Below are 24,867 nucleotides of genomic sequence, written 5' to 3'. Positions count from 1 at the left end.
CCAGAGACAATACACACTTTTTTTTTTTCTTGCCAACATCATCCAGCCTACGCTTCTGTTTCAGTGAGCAAGTGTGTTTACTTAGAAATTTGACCGACCTCTGACCAAGGCTGTGATCTGGTCCCGGCCGATCCCGACGCGGTTCTTGACCTCGCAGACAAAAGTGGTGTTGACCGCCTCGTCCACCTTGAGCACTTTCAGCTGGTTGTCTTTGATTTGCACCGTGTCGGGCATCTCTCCTGTCATACTGGACAAAGATGGCTAAATTAGCCTGGATTAACAACAGAATACATCCCATAATACAAATGTGTCAACTAAAGCAAGTAATTCGTTTTCTAATTCTATCCAAAAAAAACATTGACGTCGCCTTCCAAAGTACACCTGAATGGCAGCTGCACCGTAATGTCACATAAAAAGTCGAGGTGTCAAAATTAAAATCGATTAATCGACAACTCATCGAGCAACTCTTAAGTATGCGGAGTGTAGCGTACGACAGGATGCGCAAAACCCTCGCCTTCAGCGGGTGCGACCGAGGAGTTTATCATCCATTTTGCAGAACATAATTTGCAGTCGCCTAAGAATTTTGTCAGCCATGTCCTTCACACACACACACGCGCTTGCACACACACACACAGCTGACAGATGAAATGGCTCCTAGCCGTGAGGTATATGTCAGGCAGGAAAATTATATCGGTGTGTACAGCATTGGAAAATGTTTGCAAGATATTGGGATCTGTTCATTCCTAATAACTATTAGCGCCCAACCGGAATGGATTTCTTTGAGACTGATGTAGATTCAGATATTGGGCGGAATAAAATTCCGATAAACGATAAATTTGAAAAATGTATAATGTTCTGTATTACATAAAAATATATGAATTACAGGCAGAACTGTTTTACAATATATTTTATATTCTTTTTCCAGGTGTGAGCAATGAAAAAGGGGGCAGGTCAACTCTATCATGATGGTGACCTTAGTCAATACTTGGGTTTACATCCACGTTGTTCCGACCCAGCGGCAACACTTGCGCCGACTCCTGTTTTGTGCATCTCAGAATTGGTTGAAACGCAAACACAAAGATGTACTGCAAACTGCCCGCTTGAAAATTATACAAATGTACAAATAGACAAAATCGTCCGATATACACTACACTCGGCACCAAATCCCAACGCCTTATTTCTTTATTCCTTCCTGGCTTCCTCGACATCCAATATAGAAACATGATCAGCCTGCAGGATCTGAGCTCGAGATCTCGTTTTCATTTCCAATTTCTGCACTTTCAAATGATTTTTTTTTTCTCTCCAATTCAAGGCACAGTCGGTCATGGTAATGGATGAAAAATGAGAGTCGGGGAACAGCGCCAGACATATTGTGCTTCTCATTGACGAAGGGTTAAACCTCAAATTGGAGTCCATTATGAAAAATTAAGTGGCTATTTCCATAAGCGCAGCCCGGCGCAGCAGCGGTCATACTAAAAAAGTGCTGATTACAGCTCGCCCGCATGATTGCAGGCTTGGAGATGACGGTTTAGGAGCGAGGGAACAAAGGGGAGGCAAAAATAAAAAATAAAAAAAGTTGCAGCAAAGTGGCGGCACTTACATCTTCCATAGCACCGTCGTCGGGACTGGATTGCCGGCGGCCTGGCAGGTGAGCAGCACATTTGTACGGCCCATGTACCAATTATTGTCGTAACCCACTATAGTCACCTGGGGGGCGTCTGAGGAATGGAAATGAGAGAAGGGAAAGAGGGAAAAAGCACAGTACAATGAAGGACTTTGGAGAGAAAAAAAAAAATCATATTTGGACTCTTACATAAAACTTTGAGTTTCATCTGGAAGCTCTCCGGCGAGGTCTGAGTCCGGTGCGACACCACGCAGCTGATGTCTTTGCCGTTGTCGGCCGCGGCGGGAGACATGCGATATTCGCTGGTGACCGACACCGTGTTGTCCTGGCCCGGCTTGGATGTGGTGGTGGCGTTGCCGTTGGCGGTGGTCACCCAGCGGATCTCCGCGGCGGGGCGGCCGTTGAGGGACTCGCAGCGCGCCACCATCGTGAGCTTGGGGCCCGCTTCCACCGTTAACGGGGAGGCAGAGTTCTGCGGCTTGGCTGGAGGGCAAAGAGGGTCAGTTGTTGAATTTTCAACACGAAAATTTGACAGAGGGACCAGACCAGGAGCAGATGGGTGGAGGGTTTTGGTCACCTCACCTCCTCGGAGAAAAAAAAATACATTTAATTTGAAATGAAAGTGAACAAAAGCATTACAACGAAAAATATCTGTCTTTGACACACCATAATATTTAGAATATAAAACATGAACAAGGTTTATTCATTTAATTTTTTTCAAGTTCAGCGGGCCGGATTAAAAGGTTTAACGGGCCGCATGTGGCCCCCGGGCCGTAGTTTGCCCTGCTTTAATGTGTTGCTAATTTCTGAGAAAAACAATCTGATAGATGACAGAGTGGCAACTATGACTCACTCCAGGAGTGATTGTGCCCTCCTTGAACGTGGAATGCGATCAAATTCGAGATGGACGCTGACAAGCTTGGATCAATACGCAGTGTGCGGAGGAGGCGTGACGCCTCGGCGAGAGGCGAGCATAACCAGACGTACTGGTGCTGAGCCAAGGTTAGTCCAACAGTTGCATTGCATTAACAAGAAGACAATTGATCTGACGATACTACTTATAATGGCAATTAAGCGGCTGCTGAGACGGGCTTTTAACCTCCACGCCACCTCAGTAAGAGGCAGACGCGCCGGGGGAACACGGCGCTTTTATGAATTGCGGGGAATCAATACGGACAACAGACTAAACGCGCAAGTGCAGCAGCAAGACTTGACAAAAAAATTTTATTTGTAAATGCATGTAGGTGTTGTGTCTGCTAGTGTGAAGCATGTAAGGATGTCGCTATATAAATAAATAAATAAATGGGGGGGGGGAAAAACTGAATTAATTGATTAGTTTGCTCATCCCAAGTTGAGGCAACTCGGCTGCAAAGATTAGAAGAGAATAAAGATGTCGCATTTCTTAATTACAAAGACACTCGACTATAATTACACCCTTCTGGTTGTATGCCTCTGCAAACCACTCCAGCAGACGCATAAAATGCCGCATGCAGCGCAGACAAAACAATTATCCAGGAAGTATTTTTGGCGTGAAGGTTTTGAATCTTTCTCACAACATAACGCAGAGGTCTAACGTCAATCACCTGATGATTGATAGTCAAAAAGTAAAAAAAAAAAAAATCATTATGTTTCGCAGCGTCCTTACGTTTAACCTTTGGGCTCGAAAATGTCAATGCTCAATCATGCTGTCCTCGTGTGATATTTTGTCATCACTAGCTCAAGATTTGGCCGCAAATGTGTTCCAGTGCGATAGTGCCGTTGGCCTTTTTAAGGGATCCAGAATCCAAAAATCGACTTAAGTCCCGCGAGGCTATGATTAGACGGCAAACCTCACCCGTTGGACTCTTCTGGTATGTGAGGATGTTTTTTTTTTTTTTTTGCGGTGCGGTCGGTCCTACAGTGCAGCATTCCGGAAAACTGAGAAGTCAGAAAGAAGAAGAAACCTGCGCTCCGATGCGCTACCTCGGTGTGACTTACCGAATTCGACATCGCCCGTAGAGATACACTCAAACGTGATAAATGACTTCATAAACTATATTTATTGGCTACACGAGACGCTGCCATTTTAAAGCAGCGCTTCTGAATGAAAAGTGGTATGTAGATATATCCTCTCTGGGTGCAGTTACAGTAAAAGGTCCAGTAAAATATGATCAAGACGGCCAGAGCGGATTAGTTTTGATGTCAAGGACTGACGTCCCAAACTAAGGAACCAAATTTGCTTATCACGCTTGTCAGGAATGTTTTCTGTTTCCGTTTGACTTTAAGACTTTGAGGTTTGACCTCATCAGCTCAAAGTGTGATGTTTTGGACTAGAAATGCTGTACGAGCAGTCACGACGCAGGTCAGAGATTTGCTGTTTTTGACGGTAATTGCCGCACATGTGCAAAACTAAAAATTCTGGTGAAAGAATTTTTTTTTTACCATTTTAGGTCTCCAGATATTTTATTGATTTATTTATTTTTTTTAGTCATCGCTAAAACAGGGCCCAGTGAAGCACTCCGACATTGGCATGATTCGCCCCACGGAAGCACTTGAGGTTCTTCCATATCAGCAATTATTGGGCGCAATTACGACAAGGTGCTGGCGTAGCCATTTTAGAGCGCCCCATTGTCAGCTGTGACACGTCACACAAGTCACACAAAGACGGCAGAGAAAGGAGGGGGATTTTTCTTTTTTTTTTTTTAAATTATTTATTTTATTTCAATTGTCTTGACAGCCAGTAGATGGACTGCGTGGCTGCTTTAGAGCGCCTCGTCGTCACGGCGTGGAAAAAGCCCCGTGACCACACTGAGGGGAGAAATTCAACCCCCGGAAGATTTGCGCTGATCTTTTTTCGTAGCTCAAACATGTAGTTTACTACGTGTAAGAATAAGAAAGGCGCTAGAGTAGGCAAAGTAGCATCCATCCGGGTTGTCGTGATGGAATTTGATTGACAGCTGATGTGTGGATGCAGCACATGCAGCGGCCGCGGTCGCAAAGTTGGACATGATTTGCCAAAACCTCATTTCATGGACGTGACGACTTTTCGGCACGGTTGATAATAACGCTTCTCCGTATGCAATGTGTTAAATCTGGAAGACATATTTTGTAATATGGTTGAATTTCAAAATGTGTAAATACTGCCCAGCGGATAATGTAACATTTAAGCGTAGTTAATTGTCACAGAAGCAATAAGAGCCACTATTGCTCCCTTTCAAGTACCACTTCCAGTAATAAGATTCTTTCTTTGTTCCATTATCATCATTATCATTTGACTTCTTAGCCTATCACCATGGATACCCTCGTCAATGGGTAAGCACACGCACACACACACAAAAAAAAAAAAAGACAGACGCCAACAAATACGGATGAGCAGAATAATTTAGGAGGATAAGAAGGAAGGCTTATTTTTATGGATAGTTGGAAGTAGGTTTGCCATATTTTTTCTTTTTAAATTGTTTCAGAAGACTTGAAAAAAGCCGACAAGATAGAGATGGTAGAGTATTTCGATTGAGACTTACTGAGCATGACGAGTTGGGTGATTCCTTGCTCGTGTCCGCTGGGGTAGGAAGCAAACTCGCAGATGTACTTGCCCTCGTCCGTCATGCGAACGTCGCTGATCTGGATGGAGGGGCCGTCCATTTGGGGGACGCTCTGCATGAAGCTGACCCTGCCCTTGAGCGGCGAGTCCGGGAAGTTGGGTTGGAAGAGCGGGTGCAATACGGCGATGTTCATCCGCTCCCCCTCCTTGGGCTCGTAGATCCAGGTGACCTGTGAGTAGAGCGCTTGTTAAAAAAAAAAAAAAAAAAGTCTGGGAAGGTAAGATTATTGAACGTCTCGAAGAGATTATCCTTTTGTGTGGGGTGGGTTTAAGAGGATTTTTTTTCCCCTCCCTGATCTGCTCTGACGGTTTGGCCCAATTGGGAGTGATCAACCTGTTCAAATACTCGGCTGTAATAAATTTTATTAGCAATGTGACGAGTGGCGGCCATCTTAATGGAATTTTCTAAAACAAAAAAAAAAAGCATGGGTGCAGCAAACACTTCCATGAGAAATAAAATTTAAAAAAAAACAATTTGTGACTGATATATGATTTATTGCACTTCTCACAAATAGCGTTCCATTTATGTTCTTAAAGTCTGAGAGTTTTTTTGGGGTTTTTTTGGTGCAAGTGACGCCATTTGAAACACTGTCTGACTTTTTAACTGAAACTCGCCACACAGTAGCAGCTGAAAAGGTTAAAGCGAAACTATAGAAATAATGACAAACAGTTTTACTCAATTTGAAGCTGTTTTGGGGCCAGGTTTTCCATCGGTGACATCACACACAAAAGTTCCCAAAAGGGCAATTTTTGCAACACAATTTCTCTAGAACACATCATGCAATTTTCTACATTTTTTTTCATGTTGTACTCCGGTTGAAGTGGGAATTCCAACAAGACTCAGCATTGCGACAGATTGCCATTTTAGGAAAGATATAATTATTCAATAATACAATAATATTAATATAAATAACGGCTTCTGTCAACAGATGTACAAAAAATGTCTGTGAACAGAATAGCGGTTGCTCACAAAAGCGAATTTGCGAATTTCAAATTTGTAAATTAACAACTTTTACGACCCACCGAGCATCATTTAAAAAAATAAATAAATAAAAATTGGTCGTGTTGCGTTTCCCTCGTCTCACATGTCACTCACAGAAATCCAAATGAAAAAGGCCAAGAGTTTGCAACTCAAATGTCGTTCAACCAAATAAGCTAACAGTTAGCCTCGCTGCTTCCACTGGCGCGTTCTCCTCTTTTGCATTTTAGGGCAGCATGGATGCCCTGTGGCTCCACGCTCCCGCTCACGAATCAGATGACGACAGGCCTTGTCGTGTGTGTGTGTGTGTGTGGTGTGCTGTGTGGGTGTGCGTGCGGGGGTGTGCGTGTGTGTGTAAGAGTACTAAGAACACACACACACACGCGCACACACAATATTTCTTAATCTTGTGTGGGGTTTCTCACAGTTTAAAAAAGGGTTCAGGATGTTAAAACGAGGCGTGTACAGTATGTAAGTCGCTCACTGGCATCTCCATTTTCTTGTAAACTCCACCCGGCTGCATAGAGAGCACCCAAAAAAAAAAACACACATAAATGGAGCAGGTATGAATATGGATGTGTATTTTCAGGAGCAGCACGCCATCCCAACCACTTCCTCTCTCTCTCCCTCTGAACACCCCCCCCCCACACCTCAGCTGCTCCCACAGACATTTCACTTCATTGAGATGCAACTAAGGAGTGTTGCCATTACCATACTCAATCCCCTAAAGCAAAATGAAGCTTAGCATTGTTTGTTTGGCGTAGTAAAACGTTAAACCTAAATGTGATAAAAACCTATCACTAGCCTTAAGGATTATTTCCGCGAGCCATGATTTGTTAGATTAAAATTTAATGCTGGAGGCAAATAAGGCTCATAGGCCAGCACTCTTCCATTGGCAATTGCGACTGGACCCAAGCTATTTCAACAAATTATTAGCACAATGAAATACAATTATGGCATAAAGTTTTTATTTTTAGGCTTTGCACAATCACGAGTCGGGACACGACCACTGATCAAGTTTAAAAAAATATAAATATAAATATATATAACCAATCTGATCAGAAGATGGTTTAATTGATCCAATTTATTTAAACAACTTATTTAATTACTGTACAAATGACCCTCATTATTTGCAGGGTATTTGGACCCGAATTTGCTTATGATTGACGCCTTTGGAAATGCATTGGGAAAACCCACTGTAATAACAACTGGACCCTAAAAATATTCCCCAAAACTTTGACAAAAATTCAATGCGACGAAATAAATAATTAAATAAATAAATATTAGGAATAAATGGAATAAAAATAAATAAATAAATAAATAACTGCATATGCTGCCAAACCTTGGATTATTAACGATGGCAGCACAGAACGTCCCTGGAGTGAGCAAAATTGTGTTTGTTGTCTTTTGTGGATCCGATCCATTGACAAAAATCCAATGCAAAATATCGGACATGCCCACTCAACCGATTAGAGCTGTGTAAAGTCTACTATAAATTACAACATTCCGGATTGCGCCAGCTTTCATCGGTCAAACTGAAAAACGTTAAAAAAAAAAAAAAAAAGGAACCCAATGTGCACATTGAGGGACACACAAATCCCTTCAAATTTACTGTTGACCAGTGTAATCCAAAAGTCACCACAAAGATCACATCTAACCATGGTGAGCTGAATCCCGGTGGTGTCAGTGAAGGCACAGCGCAGGTTGACTGTCTGGCCGGGATACGACAACACCTCCTGCTCCACTTTCACTCGCTGGCCAGACGCCCCTGAAACACACAAGAGGAGAGAGAAACGTTCAAAGTCGGACAGAGGAGATGAGAAAAAGAGAAGCACATAATAAACCCTCCTGGTGATAAATGGCAAGTGACTGCTACACCATATGAACCCTGGCAAGTAGGCCAAGAGTCCGCCGGATCCACATGACGGTGTCTGCGTGGACAGAGCGGCCGAACAAAAAAATAAAAAACAAGAGGAAGAAAAAAAAAGGGGAGGTAGACAAGCAAAAAGCAGTCATAAATCATCCGGATGGACTTGTTGCTCTATCACCTCCCACTTGCCCATACCAACATTCTTTCGCAGCGGCAAGGAGTCAAAATAAATGAGAAACTGAGCAATGACGCTACAGAACGATAATCTGCCACGTGTGCGTGTGTGTGCGTGTGTAATCTAGGTCTCTATGAAAATGTAATTACTTGTATGAAGTAAACCGGCATTAAGTATGTGTCAGCAAGATGGCACCTGTTTCAAGTAAAAGTGGATTACCTGCAAATACGCAACCTCAAATTTCCCCAGCTACGGTCTGTGTGTGTGCGTGCGCACAACGTACACACACTGTAAGGTGTTAGAAGTGTTTTTAAATCCGACTATACGCACTATACGAGTTAATCGCCTGCGACAGAAAGTCAAAGCTGACGACTGAAGTGCTCGCTTACTGAGCACTGTTGCTGTTCCACTCAAGTCCTCTAGGAGTCGCTAAACGTTTCAAACTGTTGCTTGATGCTAAAAAAAAAAAAAAGTGATGGAACTCTAGAAAATGAAGAAAAAAAAAAAAAGAATAACTGCAACTTGTAGTTCATGACCTTCAAGCTCCTTTTTTCCCCCCGTAATTATGCTCCAGCTGGTCCAGTATGCGACTCGAGTGCTGACTCAGGGATAAGTGTTCTGTTATTGTTGTTCAACTCCAGCTGTTTGTGAAATGCGCTACACAAATAAAGTTGTATTGTATTGTTTAGGCCTCACTGTTTTATATCAGCCTCGCCAACAGACCAAAAGAAACTTTTGTTCTTTTGGTGGTACATGGTACCTCTTCTTTCCTGTAATGACACAGCAGCGGACTCAGAATGCTACTTGAGTGCTGACTAGAACGCTTAGAAACGACATTATCCTTTATCAGCATCACTTTAAAATACAGCAAATATTAGTCTATTGTTTCCTTTTCTGAGAAGTGCTGGTTCGACTACAAGTCAGAGAAAAGCGCTTTGTTTGTCTCGATTAGCCTCACTGAAACATGCAGCGACTTATATGGCATCGAGCATTTTTCTTTAAAGATGCTCCAGAATGTTACTCTATGTCACTACTTCTCAAATAGTGGGTGGGGTGCTGAGGGGACTGCGTGTGACCCTGGGGAACATGCTTTTTTCCCTGCCGTACGACAGTAAAGTGTAATTACACATCCACTCCAGTAGGTGGCAGTGGCACTCTCTTTGCTTATTGTGGCCAGCCAATGTGCCTAGAATTTAGAGTTGCGGCGGAAAGTGGGTAGTGGGGTGGGGGCGCAAATTGTTTTTTTTTTTTTTTGGGTAGGGGGGGTTAACAGAAAATCATTGAGAAGCTTCGTAAGTGCGATCTTTACTCATTTCATCTTGCGTGTAATGCAAGCTAGACAATTAGCATCCTTACATGAGACACCTGCAATTTTTATTTATTTATTTTTTTTTTTACCCATCTCTGCGGCCCGGTCCAAAGTAGCAGGCGGCCCAACCCAGCACTTGAGGTGCTGCAGAACACTAATCGAGAGCTGACTAAAACTTAAAACATTTTTTTTTGTCTAGTTTTCATCTCACTGAACCAGAGCAACGTTTAGTTCATGCTACTTTTTCTGTGAAGACGCGCCAAGCTGGTCCAGAATGCCACTCGGGTGCCGACTAGAACTCAGGAGAAAAGAAGCAACTCATTGTCTTTTATTAGCTTCACTGTAACTTAACCGAGTCACAAAATTTGAGGGAATCTCGTTCCTCCTCATTCTTTCATGTCGGCTGCCATGCGAGACCTCAAATTGGTTTTCGATTCAGAAGTGAGTTGCTCACTCGGAATTGGGCTTAATTGACGAGAGCGTGTCTTGTTTTCAACACTTGCACACCCCAATGAAAGCTAATGCGGCCTATACATAAACAATTTACCGGTGGATCCAGTTGAACCGGTTTGTGTCAAGCCGAAGCTGCTGTGTTGAAACTAATATCATCAAGACCACTGACAAAACACACGCACGCACACACACACAAGAGTGAAGAGCCATAGGCAGGGAGATAAAAGGAAAAGGGCAGCGCTGTCTTTCTTTTTGACGAGCAATAAACTCCACACCTTTTCTTCTCTGGGGAGATGTGAGATATCAATACGAGCGGCGAGGAATGAGGAAAAGAAAAGAGCAAGAAGGAAGAAAACAAGGCCTTTCCTAGAATAACAGCAGCTCTCGCAGGACCAGGCCAATTTGCAACCACAAAACAACACACTTGGAAGCCTCGGAGGAGCCTTTGGACAAGCACCAGGCGGCGGGACGCCGAGGCTCAGGCTAGCTTGGTCATATCCCCGTTTTCTTTCCTTTTTCCACCGTCGCCCCGACCGCGAGAAATTCCTCCGCATGAAGGCCCCCCAACGCCTCTGTCCACCAACTTGAACCAGGATGACTAGACGCAGATTAGCTCTGGGATGGGGAGTTGCACTTAAGTTGCCACAGGATCGAGACACGGGAGCGCTTTATTACGCGACTTGATTGAAGGGACTGACACGCCAAATGACATTTCAAAAAAGAAAAAAAAAAATGATACAAAAGCAGCTTTGCTCTTGAATTTGACGTTAGCAACCACTTTGTCTGACAACAGCGATTTCGGACGAAATTTGCTGATTTCCATTTTTCAGTTAGCGTGCAAAGTGGATGGAAACATTTTATTTATTCATTTATGTTTAGAAATAAATTGAAAATTTTTTCAATTTAAAATGCAATTACTTATCAAGGTCCTATTCGCACGTCTTTTAAATGAACAAAAACAACAAATTAATTAGCATTAAAATAAACAACATCAAATGCACCACACATCAACCTTTTGGTGCTGCAAGTTAGATTTACGCTAAATTAAAGGTAAATAAACCATCAGTTAAGATGAAAGACAGTTTATTAACTCATTCACTTCCAGCCGAGTAAAAAAAAAAAATGGATCTTTGACGTCTTTAGCCGTCAATGGTAGTAAACAATTTAATCTACTTCAATTAGAGTTGATAATTCACTTTGACTTCCACTTTAATTTGCAGTCATTTACACGGTCACTATAACAACTTTAAAAATTTTTACCAAACTAGTGTAGCATAAATACTGTAAAATTGCATGAATAACACTCAATCATGAAAAAATAGCATAAAAATATTGTAAATTAAAAGTTAACATTTAAAATCAGTAACAGAGTTCAACGGTGTTAAAAGCAAAGTGAAGAAATGAAAAAAAATTGCTTACAAAAAGTGCAGAGTGTACCGGAAGAAGATTTTGGAAAAGATCATTTTTTAAAATTTTATTCACTGGATTTCACGGTAGTCCGCCACAGAAAAACAATCAACCAAGCAACGGCTCTCAACTCAAAGCGCTTTCGAATTGGGCCACTTGTAATTTAAGATAACATTTTACGTCTCCTTTCATCTCATTGCACGTTTTCAGACACATTCCCTCCAAAAAAAAAAAAACGACATGCACTTCCAAGACAAGGCTCCACCATCGGCAATGCTTTAAATCTTCGCGTATTTACTCTTGACACACCAGTTGACAGTCGCCATTTTCAATTATTGGATTGTCGCCAGTTCCCAAACTTGGCTGGATGATCAAGAATCCGTCGGCTACTCTGGCCTTCCAAGGCTACTCCATGTCGCTATACGGGGCGTCTGCACATCACGCAAGGGCGCGGCAGAACCACATCGAAGAGCGCCAACACCGGTCAACTCGAATGCCGAGAAGAGACACGCTGGCCTTATGGGACGCCAATCTGCCTCGGGGAAATTAATATTACACATCCACAAAGATGCCCAAAAGCCCTTTCCATCGATGGTCCCTGAGCACTCAAGATTCTGTCGTTCAAGTCGCGGCGACGCTGCAAGACAAGGGACACGGCATTTGGAAAGAATAATTGCGAGTATAAATATTTAGAGAGCGCTGGTCACATGAAGAGAAAGGGAGTCTCGTGGCAGAACGGAGGGAACGGGAGGATGAGAAAAACTGTGGTTCAAGGGCACGAGAACAAAAGAGAGCGAGGGGGAAGAGAGGGTTGCAGGGGAGGAGAGCGCCAAAGACGTGTGTCGCCTACAAGTGACGCTCCAGACACCGACAGATGCCCTCAACAGCTTCTAGTCGTCAACTTCTGTCATCGACGGTGATGTCTCGTGGCGACTGGCCAATCGCACGCGCGCATTCAACAACGATCCTCTGGCTGGTCACGGTGACATTTCCATATTTCCCGCCATTGGTGTGTGAAGAGGAAAATGAGAAAGGGTGGCGTGGGGGTGGGGGGGGGTGTTGATGAAAGGGTGCAAAGAGAACGCTGTGCCAGGAATAGGGAATGAACGGGGGAAGAGGCGGCGTGGGAGGAAAAGGACGTGGCGCGGGGGGAGACAATGCGATAAACAAGGTTAACGGGAGACGGCCGGAGGGACAACAGTGCGACAAATAAGATGGTGAGAAAGAGAAAAGAGAAGCGCGGGTGAAAAATGGAGCTCGTCAGGAAAGAGGTGGAACGGCAAGAAAGAAACAGAGCGAAGCGGCTGCGCACCTGACCTTGTACAAAACACTTGTCATCCCAAAAAAAATGAACATGCAAGGGAAAAAGTCAACAAAAAGCTCAAGACTCCTGCTTCCTCCCACTACCTCAAAGAGTTTTAAAACCTACTTCTGTCATAACGACAACAAGGCGCTCTAAAGGGTGAAAGCTGAAAAGCCCCCGTCCACGCACTTAGCTGTCAAGTCCGACAAACACTCTAAAGCCACCACGCATGTGGACAATCCAAAATGAAATGGATTTTTTTTTTTTTTTAATTCCCGCAAAGCCCCCCCACGTCTCCCCAAAAAATTTGTGCTCACTCATGTTTTTCTCTGTGTGAAATGCGCACACTCATAGCAGACGATGAGGCACTCTACGGCAAACATGCCATCCTAAAGCCAGTTCATATGTCATATGTCAAATTAGACTTTCCACCAAAATATATATATTTTTGTCTGTGACGCTCAAATCAAGTAAAATATAAACTGCTTGCCCTAACATTGCAGAAACCGCTATGGAAAGTCCGCCATGTAGTTATTGCGTAATCGTTCAAACAAAAATGGTAAAGAAGTGATGAAACCGTGATTCATATAAAACTCAGTGCCAGGCGCGTAAAGCTTTACAGATGCCATAACGTTCTGTTTATATCAATAAATATCACATAGAATTCTCGGAGAAATGAAAGAAAAGGTCGAAATATGCCCTCAAGTATACCGTTTAGTCGTTTCGGCATAAACCCACATTAAAAAAATAAATATAAATAACAGTGAAGAAAACCCCATAACATAATGGAGAAAAAAAAACATTTTTAAAAATAAACTCCAATTTTTTCTCTCCAGCCTATCTGGGGCAGCGTGTCTGCATACAAAACACCACACACACACACACGCACACACACAGTCTTGAGCCTGCATCTGCTCGGCTCATTCCCTCCGAGGCTGACTTTGACGCCTAATGGCATCCATGCCCTCCGCGTGATCCCCACTATAGTGGCGATGAAGCGCCGCATCCGAATGGCGAGAGCGAGCGGAGGCCATCACCTAAAATATCCAACGGCCTTTGCAGCTAACACACTCCGCCGCTTCATCAAACTAGTGGCGGCCGACTGACAGGTGGGCTGCCCGCAGAGTGACAGCATTGTACGCCTCGCGCCACCATTATTTATTTATACACCATACAAACATTTTATATCATGAAATTCAGGAGCACAACACGCGCCCGCAAGAGCAACTCTGATGATTTGGTGTCGAAAAGGCCGGCGATGTGCGTAGTACGGAAAAGGTTTTGGTAATTAGGAGCTCAAATTCCTGACATTATTACACAGGTCGATTGTAAATAAATAAATAAAAAATGAATAAATAAAAAATTTAATTAAATAAATACATTTAATGAATGGGCTGTTGCCACAAAAAGAATTGCTGTCATAAAGGAAGGTCGAAAGGTGAACGCTGCGACATTTTTTAGGAAACATGCCTTCGATGTCATGTTTTTTGGTACGTTTCTCCTTTCAACTTTTTGATTTTAATCTTTTGCGACTGGCATATTGAATCCATTTGTGTTGTTTGGCCAGAGGGGACGGAGCACTAAATGAAGTCGTAGGCTGCTACGTTAGCTTCAGACATGCACTGTGTTTTGTGCGAATCACACTTGAATGACAATTAGAGTAAGCATATGGAGCCTTGCCATTCGAAGTGCTGCCTTCAATATCGGCGCACATCTTTGTGACTTTTGTGTGTAGCTCTACTCATGGTCGTGTTTTGGGATCTTTCGACTTCCTGTTTTCTTTTCATGAGCGAAGAAGATTGGATCATCTGCGACTGATGTTGTGTATTTGAGTCTAAATGTCAGCGTCTCATACTAGCCGGTTGGTTTGCCGCCAGATGCAAGTCATTTACGATCAAAAGTTGGAGCCGTCCACGTGTGGTTGATGTTTTGATGGCACAATACTAACTGAGTTAAAATTCTACCAAAATCGGAGTGTCAATAAAAGTACTTTAACTCCCCTTCATTTTCAGAAATTGGACATTTGTAATCGTGTGATGGTTTCTGTTGGTACGGCCTTTATCCACAAGTTTTCGGTTTGATCAAAGGCTCAGTTCCGTATCCATCGTATGCTCTATTTCCCGGAATATAAGGCGCACAGCAACTCATAAAAAAATATATACAAGCCACACCAGGCTAGCTTAGCCGCAGTTTTCTACGTTGAAAAGAATTAGTCGTTTACTGCATGAACAGAACGATTTTGTACTGTGAATATACATAAAGGTTCATAAACGGATGTTAAAACAGTGCCTTATAACGCGGCAACAACTTTGCTAATTAAACAGACCCAAGAGAAGGGGGAAAAAAAAAAAGAGAGATTTATTTAACGTATTTTCTGAACTATAGAGCGCCCCTACTGGTCAAAGAAAAATCCACACTGTTGTATTAGCCGCACGGTTCAAAATCTCGGAAAAAAGTAGCGGCTTATCGTCCAGAAAATATAGTAATCTAAATTAGCTTTACTTCACGATGCTAACACTGAGATGGACGAGCAAGCAGAGTGGGGGAGGTTTACAACAAAGTTCCGTTTCCATGGCAAAGACCTAACGCAATAGAAAAGTCAGAATATAGATAAATGGAAAAATAATTCTTAAAGATGGCCATAATTGAGCATGTCTTCTTGTTCCATGCGACCGCTGAGCAAACTAACTTGTTAACCTCAAAATCTTCAATGTCAGAAAAGATCGTATACCGACGACCTCTACTACTCTTACACATATTAGACCTCCATATTGGACCAAAGTGTTTGCGTACTACGAGGTGACATGCAAACCGCCATTACAGTTAAATGTCAATTTTTGGACATGAAAATTCATGAGTGCGATCGTTCCAAAGTCAGAAGCCAGAACGCCCACCCGTGAGAGGGAAGATGTGGGTGTATTCTCCTTTGGCCTTTCTTGCGCACTAATTCCTCGACAGCTAATTAGGTGCTCATTATTTGCGCAGGTCGGTGCAAAGTTCTCCGTTTCTATTAATCTCAAGTTGTTATTGCGCCCACTCACTCGACTGGTGAACAATAATAGCTTTGACACAGGCGGTGGCGGAGTGGCCAGTCACTATTCCGCCCCGATGGAATCACGTTTCTGCCTGGTTACGTCCTCCCTTAAGCGAAGCGTTTTATTAAAGCGGAACGGGATGGCTTCGCGGGCCAACCTATCACAGCTGATGACTTGACAAGCTGCATTTTTTTTTGCACCCGAGGGCGCCACCCGTGTAATGAAATGAGTTTTTTTTTTTTTTCCTCGATACCGCCGAAGCAGTTTGGGCAGGAACACAATGAATGCCAATGTTGGCAGCTTAATGATTGCCTGCCAGTGACCACGATGACGCAAACATCCACAACAATGATTAAAATGCTAAAAGACGTTTCATCTTTTTATTTTTTCCCCTCCCGGGGTGAGCGGGTCAGATGTTTTTGCACGGCAGCCTTGAAGATAAGCTTCCTATAACCTTCACCGGTGTGAGTGCCAAATATCAGCTTTTTTTTTTTTTTTTAAATAGCCTCTTCAGCAACATTTTTGGAAAAACCGCAAAAGTCCTTGATTTGATTTGAAGATGACTAAAGAGATTTTTACAGTGCATGCTCTTTTAGAATAAAACAAATGTGTACATGCACAAGTCCACAACTCGCACAAATTTCTTTTTTTTTCTCTCTCTTAAATATAAATCTCCAGGCAGTGTCTTAGCAGTGACGCATTTTTCTCACGCCAACGCGCTCCAAATTTAGAAACTCATTGACTCATTTGGACCAGTGCACATAAGCCCGTACACACTCGCGCACCGCACGCTCATTTGCTCGGCTAAACGTTAGCCGCTTCAGTGGCAGTCAAATGCCAAACAAAATAATTCATGACATTTATGACACTTTTAATTACGTGACAGCTTTATGGTATTTCGGATGAAAATAAAATTGATATAAAATATTTAGTTTAGATTCCAGGAATAAAAAATGCAGTACGCGTGCCGTTTGGAATTTAAGTGATTTCTGATTAATGGCGTCTTGACGTAATAGGCTGCAAAGACGTCAATGTAAAAAGCTGCACTACAGTCATCTCTCACTGTAGCGTGGGTCACATGTCTTTTTTTTATTTATTTTTTTATTGTACATTATAATTCAAGTAAACATTGTTGGCTGAATATGGCAATTTACCGCTAGTGAGAATTGTAATCCATAAGAGGTGTTATAAAGGTCCAAGGGAAAACGTTGCCGGTGCTCTTTTCAAATCGCTTATTTAAGCGAGTAATCGAATGCACGGTGGTCACACACCTGCCGCTAGCCTCAACTGACCCCGTCATTATACGCCACAGTGGCAAATGTTACGGCCAGTAAATAGACGGTCAACATGCGTTGGTTCGCCGTCGCCGCCTTCTTTGTTTTGCCAGATGAGCAGCTAAGCACACCAGAACGGTTCTTGTATTCGAGGTTGACTGTCAAAACATTCCATCCAACGCATTTTCTACTGATAGTGATCACGTCTCCCTCTATCGTGATATGCCAAATTCAATGAAGTAATATAACGAGAGGCGAGCCGGGATGTCGTACTTCACATCAACACGTCGCGTTTAGGTCGAACAGGATCACAGCCATGAGAAAATATGTCAAACAAGAAATATAAAACTGGAGATTAGCACAGCTGGCGTTGCTCAAGAGGCGGGAAGCACCCCCGGTCCAGCCGATCGGCGAGAAAACAAGCGTTCGCCCTTGCAGTCACCACCAGAACTAAAGCTAAACTGTTGTCCTTTGCGCACCGAGCAAACCAGCTGCCACTAACTCACCGAATTGCGCAGCGCTGGTTCGTCTGACCTTCACGTCGACCCGCAGATGTGTGAGCACAATCACACACACACACACACACGCACCCCCCACGCACATACACACACTTGGATGTACTTTGGTATGCAGAGAGCAGAGCGGGGAAGGCAGCTTAGCTTTGACAGGCGGGGCGCTTTGACAAGCCAAGAATAAAAGTCGGAATGAAGACTTGAGCCACGCGTGTCATCTCCATATTGACCTTTACCGATGGACTCTCCAATCGATAGCACGCGACCGGATTTTACAAGCAGCCGCCAGTGTATTTCTAGACATCTCCAATGATGACATCCTGAGAATAAGGCATCTATGCTGTAGGCCCCAAACAAACTGCGTTGGATGGAGTACATTGAAATAATATATTGCGATAAATCATTTGTGGATTTTTTTTTTAATGAGTTTTGACAGGATAATTAACTATTTCGGTTATTCACTAATTGAAATGTTAAATGTTCAGGCTGAACTTATTACCACTCTCTTAATGTCTACTATACGTAAATTACACATTGTGGACCTAAAACTACATCGCCCTCGCTAGCTTAATGGTAACACTAGAGGTGCAATGATTAATCAAAACAAATCAATTATCAAATGAATGTAAAATGATTTGGATTAGATAATGGTGTTGAGACCTTGTTTCATTTGAAATTGTCCAAATCATCAGCCTCTCAATAGTAAATCTCCAATTTCAGTTGTCCTTCATGAAATCAGACTGCTAGTGTTGAATCAAAATAAAACATTTTTTCCCCATTTTCTACTGTCTATTTGAAATATCTGCTTTGGATTCATGGTCATTAATAAAGAAAATAATTAACAGATTAATGAGTTGTTAAAATATTGTTAATTGAAGGCCTAATCATTATCCTTTGAGCAACAGATATTTGAACACCAATGGTGGAGCAACATGTGGACAGACAATCTAACAATACTCATAGGCATACATTCTTTATCCCCTGCAACGAACGATACTTAATGCCCTATGCCCAGAGTGACAAGTAACAAAATTGTTTTGTTTTTTCCATGTCATTGCTGTAAGCTTTTGAAAAGTATAATATTTAGAGTGCTGTTCTCCCCCTTAAAAGAAACATTGCAAAATCTTATCTTTTGTTTTAGGGGGGAGGCTGGAACAGATTAATAGCATTCCATTCATTTTAAAGGGAATCATAAATACAGGCGGATTTCCTATTTACAGTATTTCAAATGCGATGTTCTAATCCATTCAAACTGTGTTTTAATGAGTTTAAGTACAGTGTTAGAGATTTTGACGTAATGAGGATGGGATCCCCGCCAAAAGTTGGTTCACCGAAGCAAGCATTGAAACATGCGGCCGCTCTGACGCAACCAGAGGAAGGCCTTCATTTTCACTTTGTTCGGCGTGATATGATGAAATGCTTGATAAGTGAGCACACACAGCGAGGACAGTGAGGGAAAAGTCATGAAAGACATGCCGAGCAGAGGAGACATCGAAGGCGGGGACATGGGGAGACACGAAAAAGCTTCAAAGCGTCAAGGAGAAACGAACAGCTGGAGGAGAAACCTGCACAGGGAGGTGTGCGTGTGCGTGTGCGTGTGCGCGTGCGTGAGTGTGCACGTGCGGCACAGAGCGAGCGAGTATCCGTACACTGATGCATATTCCCATTAACTCGCCTGTTTATACAAACATGCCCCAAGAAAAAGAGAGGATATTATTTGCAAAAATAAGCGTTTACCAATTCAATTTAGTGCAGCGCATTAATACGAACGCCCCGGGAGGAATATATGGAAATCCTGGCTCATAAAAAGTGCATGAACTTTACCTCGAAATGCTAAAATGCCTCCTCGGCGCACGAGGTGGAGCGGGACTAAATCTGAATATGGGGGCGCAGTTTATATAAAGAATATAGTGAAAGGTCTCCAAAGAAGCAAAAATATGGTGACATCAGCAAATCTCACGAGATTCTGCCGCTCAAGTGTGTTTAGTGCCATTATGGTAATCACTGTGCCAGGAATTAGACAGTGACCAAGATTAGTATTCTGTGACCCCCGCTTGTTCGTTTTTATTTTAGAGCAGGGGATGGAAATACAATGGTGCCTTGAGATGGTTAATTTTATTTTAGATTATATATTTATATACAAGTTTAGTTCAGTCTCAGTGACCACGCCTGCAACTAAAAATGAATAAATTAATAAAAAATAAATATATTTTCTCTGTAATGTTATACTTATAAAACAGAGTAATAAATAAAATAAAGAATTTAACTGTGCATCAAGATTTAATACTGCAATCCAGTTCATTCTGCTGCTCCATCTGTCGTGCCTACCTTGGCCACCAGGAGGGAGTATAATACAGTCGTGCAGACGCAAGCAACGATGATACTTTTAATACGAATGGAAGATATTCATTCACTAAGATGCTGTTATATTGGTCATTTTTCTTAGAGCTAATTATTCACAGCACTTCACTTTGTGCCATGTGTCATTATCCACACCGCTTATTCTGTACAGGCTCGCGGGAGGGTGCTGGAGCCTATCCCAGCTGACTACGGGCGAAAGACGCACTACACCCTGAACTGGTTGCCAGCCAGTCACAGGGCAGACATAGACCCCATCACTGAGTGGGAACTGAACCCACGCTGCCCGCACACAACTCGGGCGAGTGTACCACTACACCATCAGTGACTCGCACTTCACTTTGGTACAGGCTTATTCCAAAACGGAATCAACTCATTTTTTTCGCCACAAAATTCTATACACAACTTCCCATAATGACAACATGGGAAAAAATATATATATTTGCAAATGTATTAAAGATACATTATAAAAAAAAAAAAAGATAGGAATCGCACGTACTTAAGTATTCACAACCTTTTGCCAACAAGCTCGAAATTAATCTTAAGTGCATTACGCTTCCTCCTTGAGAAATTCCAACAGCTTAACCAAAGCCCACCTGTGGTAAATTCAGTTGATTGGACATGATATGGTATAGGCACACACACTTGTCGATAAAAGCTTCCACAGGTGACAGTCCATGACAGAGCACAAATTGCGCAAGTCCGAAGAATTGTCTGAAGACTTCCTAGCCAGTATTCCAATCTCTGCACTGATCAGACTTGCCTCGGGTCTGACGAGACAAAGGCTGATGATCTCTGTGGCATAAATGGTACAAAATTTACCCCCAAAAATGTCTCAAAAGTCAGAAAAAAAAAATCCTCCTCTGTGAATCTTTTTTCACTCCACCTACAGCTACTTTTTTATTGGCCTATGTGTTGCCACGACCCAAGGGTACCCGTGATGGAATAGAGGGAAAGTGTGATGATAATAGAAACGGAAATGGAACTCATTGCATTATGTTATAGCTTGCCATGGGATGTAATTCATATACAATATAGAGGAACTAAAGAATATGTCTCCTCAGCCGCCAGAAAACAGTAACCCGCAATGTGCTTCTTGTCTCGCAATATGGCTGTAAATCAAATCAACAAGAATAAGCAATAAAAGAACACAATCTACACAACCCGTGTTGCAATTTCCCCCCCTATGTCAGTTGCATGTAAATGTTGCAATGTTCACCTAAAACATTGCGCGTAGAGTTCATAAAGGCCTAATGACGGTGACACATCATTTCTAGTTTAATGACTTCCAATGGGGGCACAATTTGTCAAAATAAAAACAAATCAGAATGTGATTGGACAGACTGCACACCACAAACAAATTGGCCCGTTGATTGGGCCCTGTGATGTGAATGATGAGTGCAAAAATGAAACTGGAAAAGAAATGTCCTCACTTGTCAATTAATTTGACACATCTCAGAGGCGTGGGGAGGGGGGGGAAAAAAATGCAATATAATGCGGCCGTCCCGCAATAAATCGCCGGCCTTTGCGGGGGACTATGACATTGTGTTTTTATTGGACGTGTTTTTGACACGCACCGTTTTATATTAATTGTCATTTTAATGGCTGTACAATGCGGATCTGGTGAACTCCATCAGGTTATGATGAGAGGTGTTCCTGAAGCACTCGTGTTTCCAGGATGAGCGTGACAGTGGTCTCAAAGGTCTTAAATCTTGTGATTGACCATAACATGGGAGATGATAATAATAATAATAATAATAATAAATAGTATAAGTCAATAATAATAATAATAAATACATACATATACATATATGCATACATACACAAACATACACACATTCCACACACACACACGCACACACGCGCGTTAGGTGGGGGGGGGGGATGGGGTGGGGGGTAGATGCACTCTTCTCCACTGGGTAAATAATTCATCTCCTGGTTGGAACGAAAGCGCCATGCTCGCCTCCTCCTGCTCTCATCTCTTCATTATTGATAAACAGCAACATCTACACTGTACCTGACCCAGGAGAGACGGCGCAGAGAGACGCATGGGAGGGTAGGTGGGGCGGGCAACCAAAAAGAAAAAAAAAAGGCAATAAAAAAATAACGGGCTGAAATGAAACGCAGTAAAAAAAAGCAGAACAAGGGAAAAAACAAAGCGGGCCGGATGACAAGAGACTAGTTTAACAAGCTGGCTCTGGCTGCTTTAGGGTCCGTAAAAGTCGAAAAGGCAAATGTTTAGTGTGTCCAGAAAAAGGCAGAGTCCTCCTGAGATGGACAAACACCGCGCTGAATAAGTGACTGAATAAGTTAGAGGCTGGATGGCTGACAGACACCCGGCTCCCCTGCGGCTTTGTCGGACCCTTCACGTCAGTCTACCTCCACCGCATCACTTCTCTGCTTCCATTATTTTTATACATATACACACACACGCACACACACAGACGCTCCTTGGTGATGTAGCCTCATCCTGTCTTTTCATTTTGGAACAAATCCGTTTTTTATCCCTCTGGCTCATTCGGCTCTTCTTCGTTTTTTTGAAGCGGCTGATTCATTTTTTTTTTTTTTTGTCTGGCTTCTTCATACAAGACCTTTGTGGCAGCGCGCTTCATGGTAATTGTACTGACCATGAAGTTGTTTTTTTTTTTTTTCTCTCTTGAAGAGCAGATCCTCTTAAAAGGTTCACCTCCATTCTGAGTCAACAAGACATTTTTGACATTAAGACTACAGGGGACTCTTGCCTTTTGAGTTCCATTAATACTGCAGTAATATATCCCAAATTTGTAGAATATCACTAAGAGATGCCAACGCAGTAGCCAATTCACAATTACAGTAAATGGAAGCAATCATCGGAAAAATCGGTAGGTCAAGTGGCTTTCAAGGAATCTAACTGGGTACTCGAACAACAGCAAAAAAAAAAACTACCTGGGTCTTTCGGGCATGGCTTCTTGAGACTTTTTTTGTGGGTCTACTTATGATCGTCATGTCTATTGTCTGTAATTCATGGAAGCGTGTCGTATGTAAGTAATTTGAAAGCAATCAAGGTCAAGTACATCTTTGAAGCACACCAGGAAAACCAGTCTAAAAAAAAAGATACTTTAAACAAAAATGGCAGACTTCCAGTCTGTTCCCCCCTCCCTTTTTTTGTGGTCTACTCATTATAGACATACCCACCAAAATTCATGCAGGCATGGTACTACTTTAAAATCAATGGGCTAAAATCACTAGGTACACGTTTAACCCAGCAAAAAAATGCCCAAAAATCGTTTCAGGCACTTTTTTTTGTGGGTCCACTCATCATAGCCACTGAGATCAAATTTCACGATGCGAAGGCAAATTGCTTATAGGGGCTAAATTCCAAGCCAATTTTTAATTATGCCTGCGACTCTAATCAAACTCATTTTTACCATGATGAACAAGCCTGCAAAATTCTTTATTAATTAAGTTATTAAATGTTTTTGAGCGATTGAAAACACAGAATATTGTCTTCAATCGATTAATCGAATCTGATTCATTCCACATTTTCAGACGCAATAACATGCACGCGAGGTGTGGGTATGCAAGTATGGTGTTCATTCGAGGCAGTCATTCTAACTTTTTACTGTGTTGGGTCTGGCCTGGCGTTAGCGTTAGCTAGCTGTTAACGGGCTAACCTGTCAGCTAGTTTGTCTGCCGAGCGAGCCCATGGGAAGCTTGTGTATGAATATGATCAAAACGCATTTGTTTTCTTACCGCTTTTTCAATCTAAGTGATTGAAAGTGCCCCAGCGGATGTGTCCTTGACCACTTGTAGCGGGATTATAAGAGTTCCAACGAGTGATATTAAATCAGCTAATAAAGTCGACGATCGCCAACACAAGGTAAGGTATCGATCCCAAACTGTGGACTTTCTGTGATTACAGATTCTTTCTTCCCTGCTCGTCATCCTTGCACCAATTTATTTCGACAAAACATGAGTCCCTGCTGCAAAGCTTTTTTGGGAGATTTTCCGTCAAACATTTTTTGTAATTAAGTTACCCTATGAATCTTTACAGCCCTAGATTAGAACTTTGGCAGAAATGTGAAAATCAATGTGAGGCTTTCGTACAAATGCAGTTCACAGCGGTCTGGGGTCAGACCCGTAAGAAGCATACCCATCGAGCCGCCATTACTCATGTGGAGGCTTTGCACCTTTAACAGGTCTGGCAGTGAGCTTTACAAAAGATCTCACAAACACACAGACACACACACGCACCCCCACACACGCACACACACACACCCCAAGAGGGAGCATGTTTATGCGTGCACATGCACACAAAGTTGCAAGTGCTCGCACGTCGGACGCAGTCATGAATTAAAGGCAATGTCACAAGTACACATTTGGAGAACAGTGCCAGGTAATTCAACAAATGTCCCCCTCGCAATGTGTGTGCGTTAATCCATCACTTTGTGTATTTGTGTACACATCCATCCTTCCTGGCGGCGTGTTAGCATAATGTGATTATACAGTACGTCCTATTTTTGTGGGTGTGAGAGTCTGGCGAGGTGTCAGCGGATATTTCGGGGGAGGGAGGTTGGGGGCCCTTGGAGTGATCCTTTTGGAGAATTAAAGCAGCAACGCCCCTTAAAGCCTGAGGAATTCCATGACAACGCAGCCTCGGGATCTAAACACAGCTGTGCGAGTTTCCAGGGTTTTGTCTTTATTTTTTTTTTGTTTGTTTTTGGTCACCTTTGCTTCACCTTGGCGGAGTGCACTTCGATTTCCAGCGGCTCTCATTCCCCTGGAAGAGTCCGGCGACAGACAAACGCACAACCATTGGTCAGCTGTCAACTCATCACTCATTCAGACATGGACAGCGCGAGGAGTTCCGATCCTGTTTGTACGTCACATTAAAAGGATTAAAAACAAACAGCAGTCGTGTCATATAGACAGAGACGTGGAAGGGGGGCAGGGGGGGGTTCGTTAAAGCGTAGTCGGTCTACCATGGGGATCACACAGCAGGCGAGCAA

General features: G+C 42.7%; 1 protein-coding gene across 2 annotated transcripts in view; it reads right to left on the bottom strand.

Annotated features, from left to right (window-relative positions):
- LOC148328810 (nectin-2) overlaps nucleotides 1–24,867 on the bottom strand; it is a 112,757-nt gene that overhangs the window by 53,730 nt on the left and 34,160 nt on the right. For both annotated transcript variants that reach the window (XM_088306248.1, XM_088306249.1), the window contains exons 2-6: nucleotides 7,842–7,951; nucleotides 5,125–5,374; nucleotides 1,814–2,107; nucleotides 1,601–1,718; nucleotides 99–247 (exon numbers count right to left, since the gene is read on the bottom strand). In XM_088306248.1, coding sequence (XP_088162374.1) covers nucleotides 99–247; nucleotides 1,601–1,718; nucleotides 1,814–2,107; nucleotides 5,125–5,374; nucleotides 7,842–7,951 — 921 coding nt within the window. The remainder of the gene's footprint in view (nucleotides 1–98; nucleotides 248–1,600; nucleotides 1,719–1,813; nucleotides 2,108–5,124; nucleotides 5,375–7,841; nucleotides 7,952–24,867) is intronic.

The sequence above is a fragment of the Idiotropiscis lumnitzeri genome, chromosome 10, assembly GCF_059441095.1.
Source record: "Idiotropiscis lumnitzeri isolate Australia: NSW breed Sydney's pygmy pipehorse chromosome 10, RoL_Ilum_1.0, whole genome shotgun sequence".
In the NCBI taxonomy this organism is placed as follows: domain Eukaryota; kingdom Metazoa; phylum Chordata; class Actinopteri; order Syngnathiformes; family Syngnathidae; genus Idiotropiscis; species Idiotropiscis lumnitzeri.
This window is presented reverse-complemented; position numbering and strand designations above follow the sequence as displayed.